The 19,345-nt window shown below is 38.5% G+C and overlaps 1 protein-coding gene across 3 annotated transcripts in view; it reads left to right on the top strand.

The window, feature by feature from the left end:
- Positions 1-86: 86 nt before the first annotated feature.
- The window catches only part of EXD1 (exonuclease 3'-5' domain containing 1), a 41,141-nt gene continuing 21,882 nt past the window's right edge, over positions 87-19,345 (top strand). The window contains exons 1-7 of one of the 3 annotated variants that reach the window (XM_019968559.2): positions 87-350; positions 2,002-2,074; positions 2,481-2,665; positions 9,720-9,788; positions 15,396-15,453; positions 15,702-15,829; positions 17,844-17,902. In XM_019968559.2, the coding sequence (XP_019824118.2) occupies positions 2,533-2,665; positions 9,720-9,788; positions 15,396-15,453; positions 15,702-15,829; positions 17,844-17,902 (447 nt within the window). In that variant the 5' untranslated portion in view covers positions 87-350; positions 2,002-2,074; positions 2,481-2,532. Of the gene's footprint in view, positions 2,075-2,480; positions 2,666-9,719; positions 9,789-15,395; positions 15,454-15,701; positions 15,830-17,843; positions 17,903-19,345 lie in introns of all 3 variants that reach the window. The other 2 variants (XM_070797296.1, XM_070797295.1) reach the window with 2 other exon arrangements.

The following is a 19,345-nucleotide window of genomic DNA, read 5'->3' as shown; positions in this document are numbered from 1 at the left end:
GCACCTCTGCATTTTTTCCTGGAGGCTCTCTCTCCTCCAAGCCGCAGGGGGAGCTCGCGAGCCAGTCTCGGGACCGCGCGCCGATTGGCTCCTCGGGAAACAGCCGGTAGGCGTCGGCTCCAGCGTGTCAGCACCCTAGCTGCGTACTTTCTCTAGTTGATTTCGGGATTGCCCTCTGGTAACTGCTACCGAGGGTTTGGAACGTTCCGAGATTTCTTCCTTAAAAGAAGTCCTTCTCTTTTCAGTTCAAGATTGAAGCTCTAGGAATTCACCGTTTGGCTGAAACAGGCACAAATTTCCGTTGGAGAAAAAAAAAAAAAACAACCTAACGGCGGAGTACAGATTTTAACGTATGGCCGCCGTTTAAGTTTCTTATTTTGCGTTAAAAATGAGGAAATTTGGATTTTGTTCTCATGGCATATTTTTGTTTGTTTTCTTGAAAACGTTTAAAGCCACCTGTCGAATTAGTACACCTCAGGAGAACCAGTTCATTTGCTGTGGCTTCAATGCCTTTACACCCCTTCGCCACCCCTGTTATTTTATACAAAACTGGTTTCACTTACAGAAGAACCAAATTCTGACAGATCTCACTTAGTACCTAAGCCCTAGAAGACTGTCTTAGAGGGCTGGTAGTCAACTTAGGTTACGGAGGTTCTAGTTACACTGAGTTATTTTCATGATTGACTTGCTCTCCTCTGACTTAATGATGTCTGCCTTCATCAGCAAAGGGTGACATGTTGGATATGCCCGTCTCGGCCACAGGAGCTTCTTTTTATCTTAAGAGTATAAATAAGTACGGTAGAAAAATCTGTGTTGTCAGCAACTTGAGTGTCCGTTTTCTGAGTATGCCGTGAAGCCCATCTCTGGATCCTGACCTTGCTCCTTACTAATCTTGAATCTTACCTTTTGCAGTCGTCCGCAGTAGAGCTATCTTTGCTTTGTGTTAATGTTTTTCTGATTTACTTTAACATTTCTTAAATTTCCTTTTTTCCCCAAGCATTTCACAAGCTTATTTCTTATGTATCTTTTAAAAATGTAAGTTAATTTTTATCTCTAGTAAGGGCTGGTTTTTCCATTTTTATATTCTCTTTTATTTCTGTAAAAATTCCCCTTTTGCTTGTTGAATTGACTGGAACAAGGAAGAATGATTTTTCCAGGCACTCTGGTGACTTTGTTCTGTGTTCCCTCTGGAAGCATAACACTCGGTGCTGCACTCATCTCCACTAGAGGCCTGGTTTTAGTTCAGGTTCCACTACTTTCTAGCTGTGTAACCTTGGGCAGGTGTCTTAAATCTTAATTTAAGCCTCAGTTTCTACATATGTAAATCAGGCAGTTGTTGTGGGCAACAAACAACAGTTGTGAAAACACTTGCTAGACCTTAAAATATTAAAGTGTAAGTTATTTATCTGGTTAAAAACACTATGTAACTTCTCACCTTCTTCCTAGATGAATTGGGCCTTAGTTATTTGGTCAATCTTTTGTAGTTAAACTAAGTTGCAAAATTCACTAGTTGACTATTCCAAGTGTGGTGAAGGCAAGCCACTTTTAAATTTAAACCACTGTGGAGGAACACTTAGCTGAGGTTCAAAATACAAAGACATCCAAATAACAGGATTGTTCTAAAAGATCTTTTTTTAAAAAAGAATTCATCTTTTAAATTACAGTATTACACTAAGGGATATAAGAGTATCTACTGTGAATGACAGTTATTTCTGCAAGATAAAGTTTTTGTGCATTTCTGCATTGTTATCCTTTTTATAATGAGCATACATCATTTTTACAAAAACAGTTGAATTTTAGAAAACCGTTGCGTGGCGTGTGGCGGTTTAATCTGTCAGGCTGCACATGACTGGTTGGTGACTGGTTGGTGACATCACAGCAGCCCAGTCCCTGAGCTGTGGCTAAGGTGGGGTGGAATGGCCCTCAGAGTGACATGGCAACTGGATTGGTAATGCAGAAATTGTGATAATTCTAACTCACTTATTCTTTGGTTGTTAACAGTGTGAAACTCTGGAAGTGTTATTAATCTAGAAGAGGTTATATCCAGAAGAGATTAGATCCTGGACATTTCTGGGTAAACAATTCATTGCAACATGTGTTGTCAAGTGTTTGCCAATATCATTTTTTTTTCATTTGATCTTTTAGTTTTTTTGGCTGATGTTAAAATGGTGTATGTATATGCTTTTGAAAGGCCTCTAAATGTTCTTCTTGCTCCATTTAGCTAAGGAAGGATAGGTGATATTAGGCCATTTTATAGACAAAGAAATCAAACCCTCTTTGCCTGAAGTCTTATAGTTTTCAGTTTCCCATGTATAAGTTAGAGTTGATACTTGCAATGATCTTTTTCTCATTATAATTCTAAATGATAAGCAGAATTACTCGAATATTTTTATTTTTCTTGTCCCAAGTATGATGAAAGGAAAAATAACCTCATTTTTCCCAAAATATTTAAAAAATCATTGATCTCTTTTATTTTCAAGGGTTTAGATATTAAAGAAGGTTATTTGAAGACTCCCCTTGGAATCAAATAGCATGGATCTCAGCAGTGACTACCATTTCCTCAACCAGATTTTGTGGAGAAGAGTGAGACTCACATTAGTTTGTGGCATTTTTGAAGGAGTGCTGCAGCATGTGGACCCTGACAAGATTGTTGTTCTGAAGAAAGGTCTCATTTTATTTCTCATAATCTCCTGCCTTCTAGGAGACTAATAAGTGTGTTTGGGTGATGATTCTGGGCTCTGTTAGCAACTGGAAGAGTGGCATTAATCCTATTTTAGGGGAGAGGTGGGAGGAAGATTAGCATGTTATTTTCCCTAATGGAGCAATATGACTGTGTATGCTGGCTTGTCCACCTCTGTACTTCTATTGACATGATAGTGGAAAATTTCAGTATATAGGTTTTTTTAAAATTGGGTACATCTTTTAATTTCTCTCCATATGCACCTTGAAATTAAAAATGAAAACTGTATTAGATAGAATTGCTTTTGGCTTCAACAGACGAATTCCAAAGACGGTAAGGGTCTAATTTTTGTCATGCACAAAGAAGCCCGGAGGTAGACTGCTGAGGAAGAGTGCAGTGGCTGAAAGATTCCAGGAGAGATGAGGCATCTTGTGCTCCTACTCTGCTGCTTCAGTGATCGCCTGTTATCCTCACGGTCACAGTGTAGCCTTTACACCTCCCAGTTTCAATTCCAGTTCCTTTACGGAGGATATAATTCAGGAACAGCCAGATGGAGGAGATTTATAGGGCAAGGTTTGTGGGAACGGGCTCAGAGTTTCTACTGTCTCTAAGCATGCCACCCTTTTAGCCTCTTCCATGTGTTCATCTTGAAGCATCAATGTAGAGTTTTTATTCAGCTAGAATATTGACTTCTTAGAGTAGTTGTTTTCCTGGCACAGTAAGTTTCAAGTTCACAATTGAAAGGTGTAAATGACATTTGAGAGATTAGTATTACTGTTAAGCTGTATTATTAGTTAAACTTTTGTGGGCTAGGATGGGACAATATCAGGCTTTTACAATATTAATTCATTTGGTAATCATTTATTGAGTTTTATATCCCAGGTACAGTGCTGGGTAGCAGGGATATGGATAAGAATAATATGGTCTCTGTCCTTGAAAAACTTACACTAGTAAGGAGAAATATCAGTAACCTCAGATATGCAGATGACACTACCCTTATGGCAGAAAGTGAAGAGGAACTAAAAAGCCTCTTGATAAAAGTGAAAGAGGACCTGAGTGAAAAAGTTGGCTTAAAGCTCAACATTCAGAAAACGAAGATCATGGCATCTGGTCCCATAACTTCATGGAAAATAGATGGAGAAACAGTGGAAACAGTGTCAGACTTTATTTTGGGGGCTCCAAAATCACTGCAGATGGTGATTGCAGCCATGAAATTAAAAGACGCTTACTCCTTGGAAGGAAAGTTATGACCAACCAAGACAGCGTATTAAAAATCAGAGACATTACTTTGCCAACAAAGGTCCATCTAGTCAAGTCTATGGTTTTTCCAGTGGTCATGTATGGATGTGAGAGTTGGACTGTGAAGAAAGCTGAGCGCCGAAGAATTGATGCTTTTGAACTGTGGTGTAGGAGAAGACTCTTGAGAGTCCCTTGGACTGCAAGGAGACCCAACCAGTCCATCCTAAAGGAGATCAGTCCTAGGTGTTCATTGGAAGGACTGATGCTGAAGCTGAAACTCCAATACTTTGGTCACCACATATGACGAGTTGACACATTGGAAAAGACCCTGATGCTGGGAGGGATGGGGGACAGGAGGAGAAGGGGACGACAGAGGATGAGATGGCTGGGTGGCATCACTGACTCGATGGACATGAGTTTGGGTGAACTCCAGGAGTTGGTGATGGACAGGAAGGCCTGGCGTGCTGCAATTCATGGGGTCGCAAAGAGTCAGACATGACTGAGCGACTGAACTGAACTGAACTGAAGGAGACAGATAAATAAGTAGAAAGATATAATGCAGTGTGATATCCTCTGATAGAAGGACACACAGGACTCTATGGAAACACAAAGTTTCTAATTTAGATCTAAGACAGTGGGGAAGGCTTCTCAAAGGAGGAATTGATGTCAGAACTGTATTTGGAATTAGATGTAACTTCACAAGAGTTAACTGGTTGGGAAAAGCGGGGAAGGTTGTTTTAAGCCAATGATTCTCAGACTTCATCTATATTTCAGAATCACTTGAAAGACTTGTTCAAACACAGATTGATGCCTCCCACCCCCTCAAAGAGTTTCTGATTCTTATGGTCTTAAGTGGAGTTCAAGAATTTGTGTTTCCAAGAAGTTTCCAGGTGATGCTGATTCTGTGCTGGAGAACACTCTTTGAGAGGACCATTGTTTTAGGAAGAAGTAGCAGCATATGTAAAAGTAGAGAACTGAAAACTTGGTGCATTCAGAAAATGTTAAGTATGGGACTTGCCTGAGGTCCAGTGGTGAAGACTCCTCACTTCCACTGCCCAAGACAGGGGTTCTATCCCTGGTCAAAGAACTGAGAATCTTCATGCCTTATGGTGCAGCCAAAAAAACCCAAAAAGACAATCTAAGTAAATTTCAGTGTGAGGATGTGGTGAGAGATAAGGCTGGAGAGAGAAATAAGCATGGGGCAGATCAGAAGGACCTCCACATGTCATAACATTTGGAACTTCTGAAAGCAAAGAGAAACAATCTGAAATATCTTTTAAATCGGAGTCATATAGATTTTCAAATTACTTGCCTGAAATTTTTAATGCTGTATCAGTTAGGAACTGTGCTCAGCTGCTAGAAACAGATTCACTTCTAGTGGCCTAAACAAATCATGTAAAAGAAGGCACGTATCCCAGAGCTACTGTGACTCTCCCCAAAGTTGTTCTTTGTCTTTCTATAGTACCATCTTCACCATACGGCTTCAAACCTCAAGGGGATATGGTAGTAGCTGGTGGAGTAAACACAGGAGGAAGAGGAAAGATAGGGTAGGGGGTTGTTTCTCATCTTAAAGAGATGTCTTGGAAATTTAATAGACACTGCTGTCTGGGGAGAATGAGCACATTGGTAGCCTGAATAAATGGCACTAAGTAGATAATAGTCAGTAAATGCCACATGCTCGTTCAACAGTGTTCAATTCTGATGAAATTTTTGGTATATTTCTCTCTAGTGTTTAATTATATAGTTTTAATGTAGTTGACATAAGAAATTGGGTATATCATATATGCATTTTTTTAGTTAACAGTGTAACATTTTCTTATATTATTTGAAACTTCAGTTTAATGGCTAAACATTTTAAAATGAAAAGCTTAAAAACCTTAAAAAATTTGTAATATTTTATAATTATAAATTATAGTAAGTTACAATTAAAATATAATTGTATATTTTATAATTATGAGTTATAATAAATTATAATTATAAAATACATTTTTATATTTGTTATATTTTATAATTATTGTCTTAGGAATAGTTCCTAGAAGTGAAAATACTGGGTGAGAGTTACAGATATTTTAAATGTTTCTGATGCATGTTTCTAAATAGTTTTTCAAAAGGTTATATGTTTTTACTTTGCTACTAGTAATGTGTGAGTGAATTTCAGTAAATAACCTAGCCTTGAGTTTTTAAGAAATGCAAATGTGTATCTTTTCTCAGAGTTTGTTAGTATTATAGGCAAAGAGTGATATTTTATTTTGGCATGTTTTAAAAAATATTCCTAAAGAAGTTGAATGTATTTCTTTATACCTATTTACTTAAAGCTATGGTTTTTCCATTAGTCATGTATGGATGTGTTTTCCATTAGTCATAAAGAAAGCTGAATGCTGAAGAATTGATGCTTTTGTACTGTGGTGTTGGAGAGGACTCTTGAGAGTCCCTTGGACTGCAAGGAGATACATTGATTCAGGAAATCAGTCCTGAATATTCATTGAAAGGACTAATGTTGAAGCTGAAACTCCAATCCTTTGGCCACCTGATGCAAAGAGCTGACTCCCTGGGAAAGACCCTGATTCTGGGAAAGATTGAAGGCAGGAGGAGAAGGGGATGACAGAGGATGAGATGGTTGGATGGCATCAGTGACTCAATGGACATGAGTTTGAGCAAGCTCCAGGAGTTGGTGATGGACGGGGAAGCCTGGTGTGCTGCAGTCCATGGGGTTTCAAAGAGTTGGACATGACTAAATGAATGAATTGAACTGAATTACTTATTTTATGTACTATTTGGGTAAAGCAGGGAGTGACATCACTATGATAGCAGTGTGAAGGAAACTTTGAAGTAGGGAGAAACAAGAGACAAGGAGAATAGACAGGGAACTATTCAGGCAATCAAGGTACCCAGTAAAGAGGAAGTAATGGGAGTCAGAGCTTAATCTTGTCAAGGAATGGAGGGGATTAGTAATTTAGTAATCAATTAGATAGTCAAAGTGCAATGGAAAATGACTCCTACATTTATGACTGAGATTTGACATATAATACTGTTATTGATAGAAATGGGAAGAGGAACAGGTTTGTTGGTTGCTGCAAGAAGGTAATGATCAGTTTGAAAAATCTTGCAGTAAGTCTGCCATTAGTTGAAAATTCGAGTAGACCTCAGAGAAATAATCCATATTGGAGAAATGAGGGATTAGGATGACTAGGAAGTGGATGTGATCACTCAAGGAGAAGGTAGAAGGATGAAGAACATAACCTAGGGACTGTCAGTGTGTAAGTGGCAAGCAGTGGTGGTAGAGGCAGCTGAGGAGACCAGAAGGAGCAAATCAGGGAGACGCTGAAATGCTGGTTATAAGATGCATATTAAAATCACTGAGGCCTGGGTTTGAATCCTGACTCTCTTACTAGTAGTGTGACCTTGAGCAAGTTATTCAACCTTTCTGAGCCTCAGATTCCTCCATAAAGAAGATAATGAAATGCCTGTCTCATTATGTTACTGGATAATTAAACATAGGCAATTAATTAGCATGGTGCCTAGCTTAGGTGCTTAGTATGATGACTCTGGATAATTAGTAGGAAAGGAAATAAACACTAAGAATGTCTTGTAAGTCAAGAAAGTAGAGAACAGTATTGTCAAAGGATGCATGAGAGCCAAGTATAAGATAGTAAACTTCCAGGGGACTTTACAAATAGGCAGTTGGTGATCTTTGACCATAGGATATATTCCAGCTGAGCTATTTAAAATCCTAAAAGATGCTGCTGCTGAAGTGCTGCACTCAATATGTCAGCAAGTTTGGAAAACTTAGCAGTGACCACAGGACAGGAAAAAGTCATTTCATTCCAATCCCAAAGAAGGGCAGTGCCAAAGGATGTTCAAACTACCGTACAATTGTGCTCATTTTGCATCTAGTAAGGTTATGCTCAAAATCCTTCAAGCTAGGCTTCAGCAGTACATGAACTGAGAACTTCCACATGTACAGGCTGGGTTTAGAAAAGGCAGAGGAACAAGAGATCAAATTGCCAACATTTGTTGAATCATAGAGGAAGCAAAGGAATTCTAAAAAAAAAAACACATCTGCTTCAATGACTATAATAAAGCCTTTGACTGTGCGGATCACAACAAACTGTGGAAAACACTTAGAGATGGAAATATCAGACAACCAATATCAGACATCAATTACCTGTCTTTTGAGAGACCTGTATGCAGATCAAGAAACAACAGTCAGAACTTTACATGGAACAACAGACTGGTTAAACATTGGGAAAGGAGTATGACAAGGCTGTATATTGTAACTGTCTATTTAACTTATATGCAGAGTACATCATGTAAAATCCCAGACTGGATGAATTATAAGCTGGAATCAAGATTGCCAACAACCTCAGATATACAGATAATACCACTTTAATGGCAGAAAGTGAATAGTAACTGAAGAACCTCCTGATGAGGGTGAAAGAGGAGAGTGAAAAAGCTGGCTTAAAACTCAGCATTCAAAAAACTTAAGATCATGGCATCTGTCCCATCGCTTCATGGCTTAAAACTCAGCATTCAAAAAACTTAAGATCATGGCATCTGTCCCATCGCTTCATGGCAGATAGATAGGGAAAAAGTGGAAGCAGTGACAGATTTTGTTTTCTTGGACTCAAGAATCATTGCAGATGGTGACTGCAGCAATGAAATTAAGAAATACTTGCTCCTTGGAAGGAAAGCTATGACAAACCTAGACAGTCCATATAGTCAAAGCTATGGTTTTTCTTGTAGTCATGTACAGATGTGAGAGTTGGACCATAAAGAAGGCTAAGCATCAAAGAATTGATGCTTTCGAATTGTGCTGGAGAAGCCTTTTGGGAGTCTGCAGAGTTTGTACTGCACAGAGATCAAATCAGTCAATCCTAAAGGAAATCAACCCTGAATATTCATTGGAAGGACTGATACTGAAGCTGAAACTCCTATACTTTGGCCACCTGATTTGAAGAGCTGAATCATTGGAAAAGACCCTGCTGCTGAGGAAGGTTGAAGACAAAAGGAGAAGAGGGCAGCAGAGGATGAGAAGGTTAAATAGTATCACCAACTCAATGGACATGAATTTGAGCAAACTCTGGGAGATAGTGAAGAACAGGAAAGCGTGGTGTGCTACAATCAGTGGGGTTGCAAAGAGTCAGACATGACTTAGTGACTGAACAGCAGTAACAGCAAAGAATATATTCAATGGACTAGTGAGAGTGAAACTCCACTGTTTTCAGTTGCTGAGAGATGTGGAGATATACAGATGCTGTGAGCATTTCCATCTAGAAAAAATGACACTGTGTTGTAAACATGACATCTAAACTTCTAAATCCTTTACCTACTCACCGAAGAGCCTGTAATTGGGCCAGGGGTTGGGCTGTTGTCTCTGAAAATTCATAGATCAGGCATGTAGCATGAAAAGGGTATGGACTCTAGAAGTAGTCAGATGCCTTAAATTTTTTTCTGGAGTTAGGTGGAATGAAAATCAGTAGAAATATAATAAATAGATAGTCTTTAGCCCCAGAGGCCTTAGGATATTCTTGGCAGAAGTTTAAATTTGGTGTATTACTTCTGCCTTTTCAGTGTATCTTTGATCATTCTGGGGTTCCCTCTGTTCTTTATACTACTTGTTTCAAGGTTATAGCTTTATAATTTAGCTGTATTTTAGCTTTGAATCTTCATTCCTTGGGGAAGAGAATTTGGTGGTTTTTATAAAATTCAGATTTGGGCAATTTTGAGAGGTATCATATTTTCTTAAAGTTTTAGGGACTATTACTTTTTAATTAATCAAATGAATTGTTTTCTATAACAGTGAAGAATGTAGAGACTGGTCTCAGTGTCCCAGGAGTGAAGATGTTTTTTGGACATGAGATTGTGAATGGTGAGAGCTTCATGTTTCCTACTTGCTGGTATCGGGATTTGCAGTAGCAGGAAGCTCACTGCTCTGCCTCATTCCAATATTTGGTGGTGAGGGGGTGGCGCAAGATGTTGTCTTGCATTAATGAACTCTTAAAGTTGGTATTTGAGAATTGTCCCTTATCTTACTGTTGCAGTAGGTACTGTGAACAGAACTATCTTAAAGAATTTTAATCATCTTGGTTTTACAATGTGAGGACAGCTGCTTCTCAATATTAGAGGTCAGTTTGCAGGCAGAGTTATCAGTCTGAACAGAGAGGAGTTATCTTGTTCAGCAAGTGAGTTTAACACCACACGTTCACAGTACATCCACAGTACATTATTTGAAACCTTGGGGCCAAATGTTCCAGAACCCAAGTCTAGTTCTGGATTTTTGAAAACTTAACAAAGGGTATGGGAGCTTCCCTGGTGGCTCAGACAGTAAAGACTCCGCCTGGAATGAGGGAGACCCCGGTATGATCCCTGGGTTGGGAAGATCTCTTGGGGAAGAAAATGGCAACTCACTCCAGAATTCTTGCCTGAAGAATTCCATGGACATAGGAGCCTTGTGGGCTCCTATGGAGCCCATGGGGTTGCAAAAGAGTCAGACAGTACTTAGCAACTAAACAATAACAAAGGATATATACTGGTCATATTACATAACACTTCAAGTGGGTCTGGTCAGCACTCTAATAACACATTTCTGCAGAAAAATGGGTGGATAATCATACTAAGAAGGATAAAATAGGACTATAAGTAGTATGACAGTTCAGGTTTTGCTCCCAAAAGAGTTACACAAAATTTTTGGTTTTCAGACCTTTTGGGGTTTTGCAATTACAGGAAGTGGCCCCGCTCTTTATTTCTGTCAGCAAAAACCATTTATCAAAAATAGATCCAATTATTTGCCTAAAGGAATATAGACACTCGTCAGTGTGCTTCAGATAAGCCAAATGAAACAAGAGGAAAAAGGTTGCAAACAAGAACTGTCCTTGGTTTCAAGAACACAAAAGCAAAAAGCCCTCCAAGGGAGGAGTAAATATCAGTATTGGGTGGAAGGGAGTTTGGGAATAGAAGACCTAGGACTTCATAGAACTGCATTTCTGATCATTGAGGCAGATACAAGGAAGGAAAAGGACTCCTGTAAATGAGAGGTTACTACGTCTTGAAAGATTGTTTTGTGAGCTAAATAGAATTTAGGGAGAGATGACAATCTCACCAAATTAATGACTGCCAGTCCAGACCTACTTTAAAGCAGACAAGTCCAGCCAGCTTACCTAGCTGCCCTTTCTCACTCAGTATGCTACTGGAGTATGCTACTTGAGAACCCCATGAACAGTATGAAAAAGCAAAAAGATAGGACACTGGAAGATGAACTCCCCAGGTCAGTATGTGCTCAATATGCTACTGGAGATTAGTGGAGAACTAACTCCAGAAACAATGAAGAGATGGAGCCAAAGCAAAAACAACACCCAGTTGTGGATGTGACTGGTGATAGAAGCAAAGTCCGATGCTGTAAAGAGTAATATTGCATAGGAACCTGGAATGTTAGGTCCATGAATCAAGGTAAATTGGAAGGGGTCAAACAGATGGCAAGAGTGAACGTCAACATTTTAGGAATCAGTGAACTAAAATGGACTGAAATGGGTGAATTTAACTCAGATGACTGTTATGTCTACTACTGTCGGCAAGAATCCCTTAGAAGAAATGGAGTAGCCATCATAGTTAACAAAAGAGTCCAAAATGCAGTGCTTGGATGCAATCTCAAAAACGACAGAATGATTTCTGTTCATTTCCAAGGCAAACCATTCAATATCACAGTAATCCAACTCTATGCCCCAACCAATAACGCTGAAGAAGCTGAAGTTGAACAATTCTGTGAAGACCTACATGACCTTCTAGGACTAACTCCCCAAAAAGATGTCCTTTTCACTATAGGGGATTGGAAAACATAAGTAGGAAGTCAAGAAACACCTGGAGTAACAGAAATATTTGGACTTGGAGTACAAAATGAAGTGGAGCAAAGGCTAACAGAGTTTTGCTGAGACCGCACTGGTCATAGCGAACACCCTCTTCAACGCAAGAGAAGACTGTACACATGGATATCACCAGATGGTCAATACCAAAATCAAATTGATTGTATTCTTTGTAGCCAAAGATGGAGAAGCTCTATACAGTCAGCAAAAACAAGACCAGGAGCTGACTGTGGCTCAGATCATGAACTCCTTATTGCCAAATTCAGACCTACATTGAAGAAAGTAGGGAAAACCACTAGACCATTCAGGTATGACCTAAGTCAAATCCCGTACGATTATACAGTGGAAGTGACAAATAGATTCAAGGGACTAGATCTGATAGAGTGCCTAAAGAACTATGGATGGAGGTTCGTGACATTGTTCAGGAGACAGGGATCAAGACAATTTGCAAGAAAAAAAATGCAAAAAAGCACAACGGCTGGTTGAGGATGCCTTACAAATAGCTGTGAAAAGAAGAGAAGTGAAAAGCAAAGGAGAAAAAGAAAGATATACCCATCTGAATGCAGAGTTCTAAAGAATAGCAAGGAGAGATAAGAAAGCCTTCCTCAGTAATCAGTGCAAAGAAATAGAGGAAAACAATAGAATGGGAAAGAGTAGAGGTCTCTTCAAGAAAATTAGAGATACCAAGGAAACATTTCATGCAAAGATGGGCACAATAGAGGTCAGGAATGGTATGGACCTAACAGAAGCAGAAGATATTAAGAGGTGGCAAGAATACACAGAAGAATTATACAAAAAAGATCTTCACAACCCAGATAATCACTATGGTGCGATCACTCACCTAGAGCCAGACATCCTGGAATGTGAAGTCAAGTGGGCCTTAGGAAGCATCACCACAAACAAAGCTAGTGGAGGTGATATAATTCCAGTTGCGCTATTTCAAATCCTAAAAGATGATGCTGTGAAAGTGCTGCATTCAATATGCCAGCAAATTTGGAAAACTCAGCAGTGGCCACAGGATTGGAAAAGGTCAGTTTTCATTCCAATCCCAAAGAAAGGCAGTGCCAAAGAATGCTCAAACTACCGCACAATTGCACTCATCTCACACCATAGTAAAGTAATGCTCAAAATTCTCCAAGCCAGGCTTCAACAATATATGAACCATGAACTTCCAGATGTTAAAGCTGCTTTTAGAAAAGGCAGAGAAACCAGAGATCAAATTGGCAACATCCGCTGGATCATCGAAAATGCAAGAGAGTTCCAGAAAAACATCTATTTCTGCTTTAATGACTATGCCAAAGCCTTTGATTGTGTGGATCACCACAAATTGGAAAATTCTGAAAGAGATGGTCATACCAGACCATCTGACCTGCCTCCTGAGAAATCTGTATGCAGGTCAGGAAGCAACAGTTAGAAGTGGACATAGAAAACAGACTGGTTCCAAATTAGGAAAGCAGTACATCAAGGCTGTGTATTGTTACCCTGTTTATTGAGTTTATATGCAGAGTACATTATGAGAAACGCTGGGCTGGATGAAGCACAAGCTGGAATCAAGATTGCTGGGAGAAATATCAATAACCTCAGATATGCAGATAACACCACCCTTATGGCAGAAAGTGAAGAAGAACTAAAGAGCCTCTTGATGAAAGTGAAAAAGCAGAGTGAAAAAATTGGCTTAAAACTCAACATTTAGAAAACTAAGATCATGGCATCTGGTCCCATCACTTTATGGCAAATAGATGGGGAAACAATAGAAACAATGAGAGACTTTATTATTTTGGGCTCCAAAATCACTGCAGATGGTGACTGCAGCCATGAAATTAAGATACTTGCTCTTTGGAAGAAAAGCTATGACAAACATAGACAGCATATTAAAAAGCAGAGACATTAGTTTGCCAACAAAGGTCCGTCTAATCAAAGCTATGGTTTTCCCAGTAGCAATGTGTGGATGCGAGAGTTGGACTATAAAGAAAGCTGAGCACCGAAGAATTAATGCTTTTGAACTGTGGTGTTAGAGAAGACAAGATCTTAAGAGTCCCTTGGACTGCAAGGAGATCCAACCAGTCCATCCTAAAAGAAATTAGTCCTGAATATTCATTGGAAGGACTGATGCTGAAGCTGAAACTCCAGTACTTTGGCCACCTGATGCAAAGAACTGATTCCTTGGAAAAGACCCTGATGCTGGGAAAGATTGAAGGCAGGAGGAGAAGGGCACGACAGAGGATGAGATGGTTGGATGTCATCACTGACTCAATGGACATGAGTTTGAGTGAACTCTGGGAGTTGGTGATGGACAGGGAGGCCTGGCATGCTGCAGTCCATGGGGTCACAAAGAGTTGGACACAACTGAGCGACTAAACCTAACTGAACGCTGCTGGAAACACTTTTTGTCCCTTGAACACCTTTTCAAAATGCCGGTGATGGTTGTGGTAGTAGAGCGATTCTTAATTGTGTTTTGACTGTTAGACTTTGCAATAGAGCAGAGTTCTGGACTGGAACAAAGCTAGGCTGTAGATGAGTTTGTAAAAATAAATGAAGGAATCACTCCTACCATCTCCTAACTCAGGAGAAGGCTGACCGACAAGCTCTGGAATCTGTACAGATGGATTCATTTCCTCCTAAATTCATTCTCATGATTTGGACTTTGTTAATAATTTTAAGATCAGAGAATGGTCATCTCCTTCTTTCTTTGCTCTGTGGCTTAGCCATGGAGGGGTCTCCAAGGTCCTGAAAGCACCTCAAATAAGAACTATCAAGATGAAGGATAATAATTGACTAATACGTGTTATCAGTGAATTTTGCTTTCTCTGACCAAAACTCATTGCTTTTAGAATGTAGGAAAAAGAGACATTTTGAAACATAGTGACCCCTGAGAAGCTTCTCCCCCCACTGAATAGTACCCAAGTATACTTAATTGAATCTTAGATGCCATCAGTGATAAAGTGCATTATTTCTTATTCCACTCTTAAGAAAGAAAAAAGCTGCCAGTTTAATTATCATGTGTATTTACTTTAAGTCATTTCCAATTTCAGAGCTGTTTAAAATGTGCATCTTAGAATCAATGATATATCAATATAATATTTCCCTGTATTCCGTGAACCATTAGGTTAAAAAAAAAAGTGGTTTCAGAGTCTCTGTGGAATGTCTGTCTCATATTTCTTTTGTGATTTCCAGTCTAGCTTTTGTTACCTTTTGTTTCTGACCTTTAGTGTACCAGCCTGTGAAAGAGTCAGTGTGAATGATTTAAGAGTAAAACCCCAAACAGTACATAGTATGAGGGAAGACGCATTAGGATGGGAATAAAAAGGAAAGAAAAGAAGTCTTTAGAACCAATCTGCTTGACCACAACTGTGCCCTGGAACAGAAAGGGTAAAGTGGACATGTAGAGAGTTTCCTAAATGACCAAGAAAGCTATGTAGAGATATAAGATTAGGGGTCTTCAGTACTTTGGTTAGTCTTTTCTGCTCTATTTGTTACTGGTCAGTGAAGTCCTCTATGGACTAACATTTCATTCCCAATTACTGTCTGTGTTACATAATCAAACTGTGGGTGTGCGTGAGAGGAGTAGTAACTGCTTTCAGGTTGGAAGCCCTGTTGAAATCCATCTGGTTATTTTACAGTGGAACTACTGGATGAAGTGGAACAAGGTGCAGTAAGAGAAAAGGCTTCGTCTGTTAGGTATGATGGAATGATTTTCTTAATTATGATGTTACCCAAATATACACATTAGGGTAGGAAACCTTAACTCTAATTCACTAGTTGTGTAGTTCCTAAAATGAAGAAACAGGTAGATGGTATCTTCAAATCAGTGTAAGCAGTGGATAAATGGGTTCTCTATGAAAGGTCCAGAGTCCTTACCACTGATGTGTGTATGGCATTAACAACAAAGAACAAGTTCACCTAAGTGTTGTTTTTTGTAAGTATAGTCTAAATACAGAAAGAACCAAGATGGATACAATAAAAGATGAAGACCTAAATGTACGTAAGCCTGCTTCTCCTGCCCCTGAGGTGCCAATAACCTCTCTTCTGAATGACTTCAAGTACAGCCCATCTGGTGAGTACTAGGGCTCTGAATTTTCTAGCCCTTTTTTGTGATTCAGAGTTCTTCAGAGTTGGTATATAAACCAATATCAGAGTCCTATATGGAACTCTCAGCTAGGACATTGTTTCTAGGGTCCAAATTAAGATAAAAGATCACGATTCATTTGTTTATTTAATATTTGCGTGCACACTATCTGCCAGACACTGGGGATACTACACTCCTTGAGTTATGGTTCATGAAACACACTAAATAAGATAAATTAGTATACTTTTTAGTTTGCTGGTGCCACATGTTAAGTAGAAAAAAAAATGAAAGAGAAGAAATGTGTGAAAAGGGTGCTTTTACAATTTTGGGGTGTCCAGAAAAGGTCTCAATGAAATGGTGACATTTAAAGTAAAATCTTGAAGGAAGTGAGGGATCAAAATGTATGAATATCGGAGGAACTGGTTTTTAGGCATAAATAATGAATAAATGCAAAGGCCTGAAAGAGGACTATCCCACGATTTGAAGGGACAGTAAGGAAATGAGTATGGCTGGAGTAAGGAGAACAATTTGGGATGAGGTGGGGTGAGTGGATCATGGAAGATTTTGTTGATCATTAAAAGGACTTGGTTTTTACTCTGCAGTGAGAAGAGAAACCATTGGAAGTTGGTTGGTTGTTTTTTTCATTTCCCTAATGACTAAGGATGTTGAGGATTTTTTAATATGCTTATTTGACATCTGAACATTTTTGGTGAATGTCTATTCATATCTTGTTTATTTTATTATTTGATTGTTCTCTTATTATTCAGTGCTGGAAGTTTTTTTTTTATGTATATTCTGGATACAAGTCTTTTCTCAAATACATGCTTTGCAAATATTTTCTACAAGTCTACGCTTTGCCTTTTCATTCTCTTAAAGAATCTCTTGAAGAGAAGACATATTAAACTTTGATGTACAGTTTATCCATTTTCTTTCTTTTATGGATTGTGCTATTGATGTCATATCTAAGAAATCTTTCCTAACTCAAAGTCACAAAGATTTCCTCCTGTGTATGTTTTATTAATGTAACATATACATTAGTATATGTTATGCTATACCTCTAATATTTTAAATTATATAATTAGAAAAATAATTTTCAGGATCCAAAGAATTCCAAATATGTGGACATTGGCCCATTACCAGAACTAATTTATTTTAAAATGCTACTTTTTATTATGAATGTGCTTTTAGAAAGCATATGTCTTAAATACTGTATGGGGGGATGGAAGACAGTATTACACAACAATGAAAATCAAAAGAAAGTTGGAATAGCAATACTCATATGAGACAAAGTAGACTTTAAAACAAACACTGTTTTAAGAGACAAAAAAGGGCACTACATAATGGTCAAGGGATCAATCTAGGAAGAAGATATAATATAAATATATATGTGCCCAATATAGGAACACCTTAAATACTGTATGATATCACATATGTGGAATCTAAAAATTACAGCAAACTAGTGAATATAACAAAAAAGAAGTGGATTCATGGATACAGAACACAAACTAATGGTTACCAGTTTAGGGAGTGATATATGGGTGGGGGAATGGGAGGTACTAATTATTGTGTTGTAAGATAGGCTATAAGGATATATGTACAACACTGGGGAATACAGTCACTATTTTGTAATAACTTTAAATGGAGTGTAACCTTTAACAATTGTATAAAATTTTTTTAAAAAAGGAAGTACTTGTCTTGAAATATTCAAAACATAAACGATGAGGGAAACATGGATTATCACAGGAAATGAGTAAATATTTCACTTCATGAGATTATGATCACTGGGGCTTTTGTTTATTCTCAGTTGACAAGTCAGATGCTAATAGTGGGATGGACTGATACAGGTGATAATGAAATAGTTCTCAGTATTCTAGACATAGTCTCAGTAGTTCTAGACATTTGAGTTGCAGTTGAGTTGGAGTTTAGGAGTATGGCTAAAATTAGTGGGAGGGCTATTCGGTTGCTAAGGAAGACAAATATATATAATATTGTTCTCCTGTAGAGGAAGAGGAGGTGACATACACAGTCATTGATCAGTTCCAGCAGAAGTTTGGTGCTGCAGTAAGTATTGCCCTTAGTCATCCTCAGTATTGTCTGCAAATGGGTATCATGTCTATGTCTCATACATTTTTCTCTTATTGTAAGATAACTGTTTTCCCTAATAATTTAACAGAATATCTGAGTGCCTGCTTTGTGCCAGGCATTGTTCTGAGGTCTGGGATAAAATAATGATAAAATTCCAGGACTTTCCCAGTGGTGCAGCAGATGAAAATCTGCCTGCCAATGTTGGGACATGGTCCCAATGTTTGATCCCTGGTCCAGGAAGATTCTAAGTGTGTTAGAATAAGCCCATTCGTCACAATACTGAGCATACCCTGTAGGGCCCGAGAGCCGCAACTACTGAGCCTGTGTGCAGCAACTGCTGAATTCTGCTCACCTAGAGCCTGTGCAAGAGAAGCCCATGCAGTGAGAAGCCCAAGCACTGCAGCTAGAGAAAGCCCAAAGGCAGCAGTGAAGACTCAGTGTGACCAAAAATTAATTTTAAGAATTCTATATGAAAAACAGAAAAAAACAAAAAGTTCCAGCCCTGAAGGAGCTTATTTTAATGCAAGAAAATAAATAATTATATGTCAATTGATGATAAATGCTATAAAGAAAACAAAAGTATAGTAGGGTGAATAGAATGTTAAGGAGCTCCTATTTTATTTAGGGTAGACAGAAAACCTCTGTGAAGAGGTGACAGTGAAGCAGAAACCTTAAAAGAAGTAAGGGAGCTAATCATGCGGATAAATAGGTAAAAAAGTTAAAGAAGGCATGATTAGCAAGAGCTAAGGCCCTGTAGCTGAAACACACTTGACTTGTATGTAGAGGCTGCAGGGAGGTCCTTGTGGCAGGACCACAGTGAAAGAGTGTTAAGAAATGGAAGTGGGCAGGAAGCAGATCAGGTAGGGATTTTTAGACATAAGGATTTCAAGTTTGACTTGAGTAAGATAGAGAGTCATTGGCAGTTTTAGAGGAGAGTCATAAAATTTTTTACTTATATTTTAAAAAGACTGGATCTCTGTTTAGGCAATTTCTTTACGATTCATTAATTTGACATATGGCAGTAACTATTCAGCCTAGGTTATGATTCACAGACAGACGTCAGGGAAGTCATTAGGTTTTTCTGTTTAGATGCAAGCTTATGCTCATGTATGCCCAGGTATATTTTTTAATGGAGCGTTAACTTTCAACTAGATTCTTTTTTTTTAACAGCTTTATTGAGATATAATTCACATGCCATAAAATTTGACAATTTAAAATGTATGCTTCACCAGCTCTTAGCATATTCACAGAATTGTACATCCATTACCAAAATGAATTTTAGAACATTTTTAATATCCCAAAAGGAAACCCCATATTCCTAACCAATACCTCCAATCCCTCCTCAGTCCCCTAGCCCCTGGCAACCACTCATCTATTTTCTGCCTCTGTGAATTTGCTTGTTTAGGATACTTCATATAA

Source organism: Bos indicus, chromosome 10 (genome assembly GCF_029378745.1).
Source record: "Bos indicus isolate NIAB-ARS_2022 breed Sahiwal x Tharparkar chromosome 10, NIAB-ARS_B.indTharparkar_mat_pri_1.0, whole genome shotgun sequence".
Lineage (NCBI taxonomy): Eukaryota > Metazoa > Chordata > Mammalia > Artiodactyla > Bovidae > Bos > Bos indicus.
This window is presented reverse-complemented; position numbering and strand designations above follow the sequence as displayed.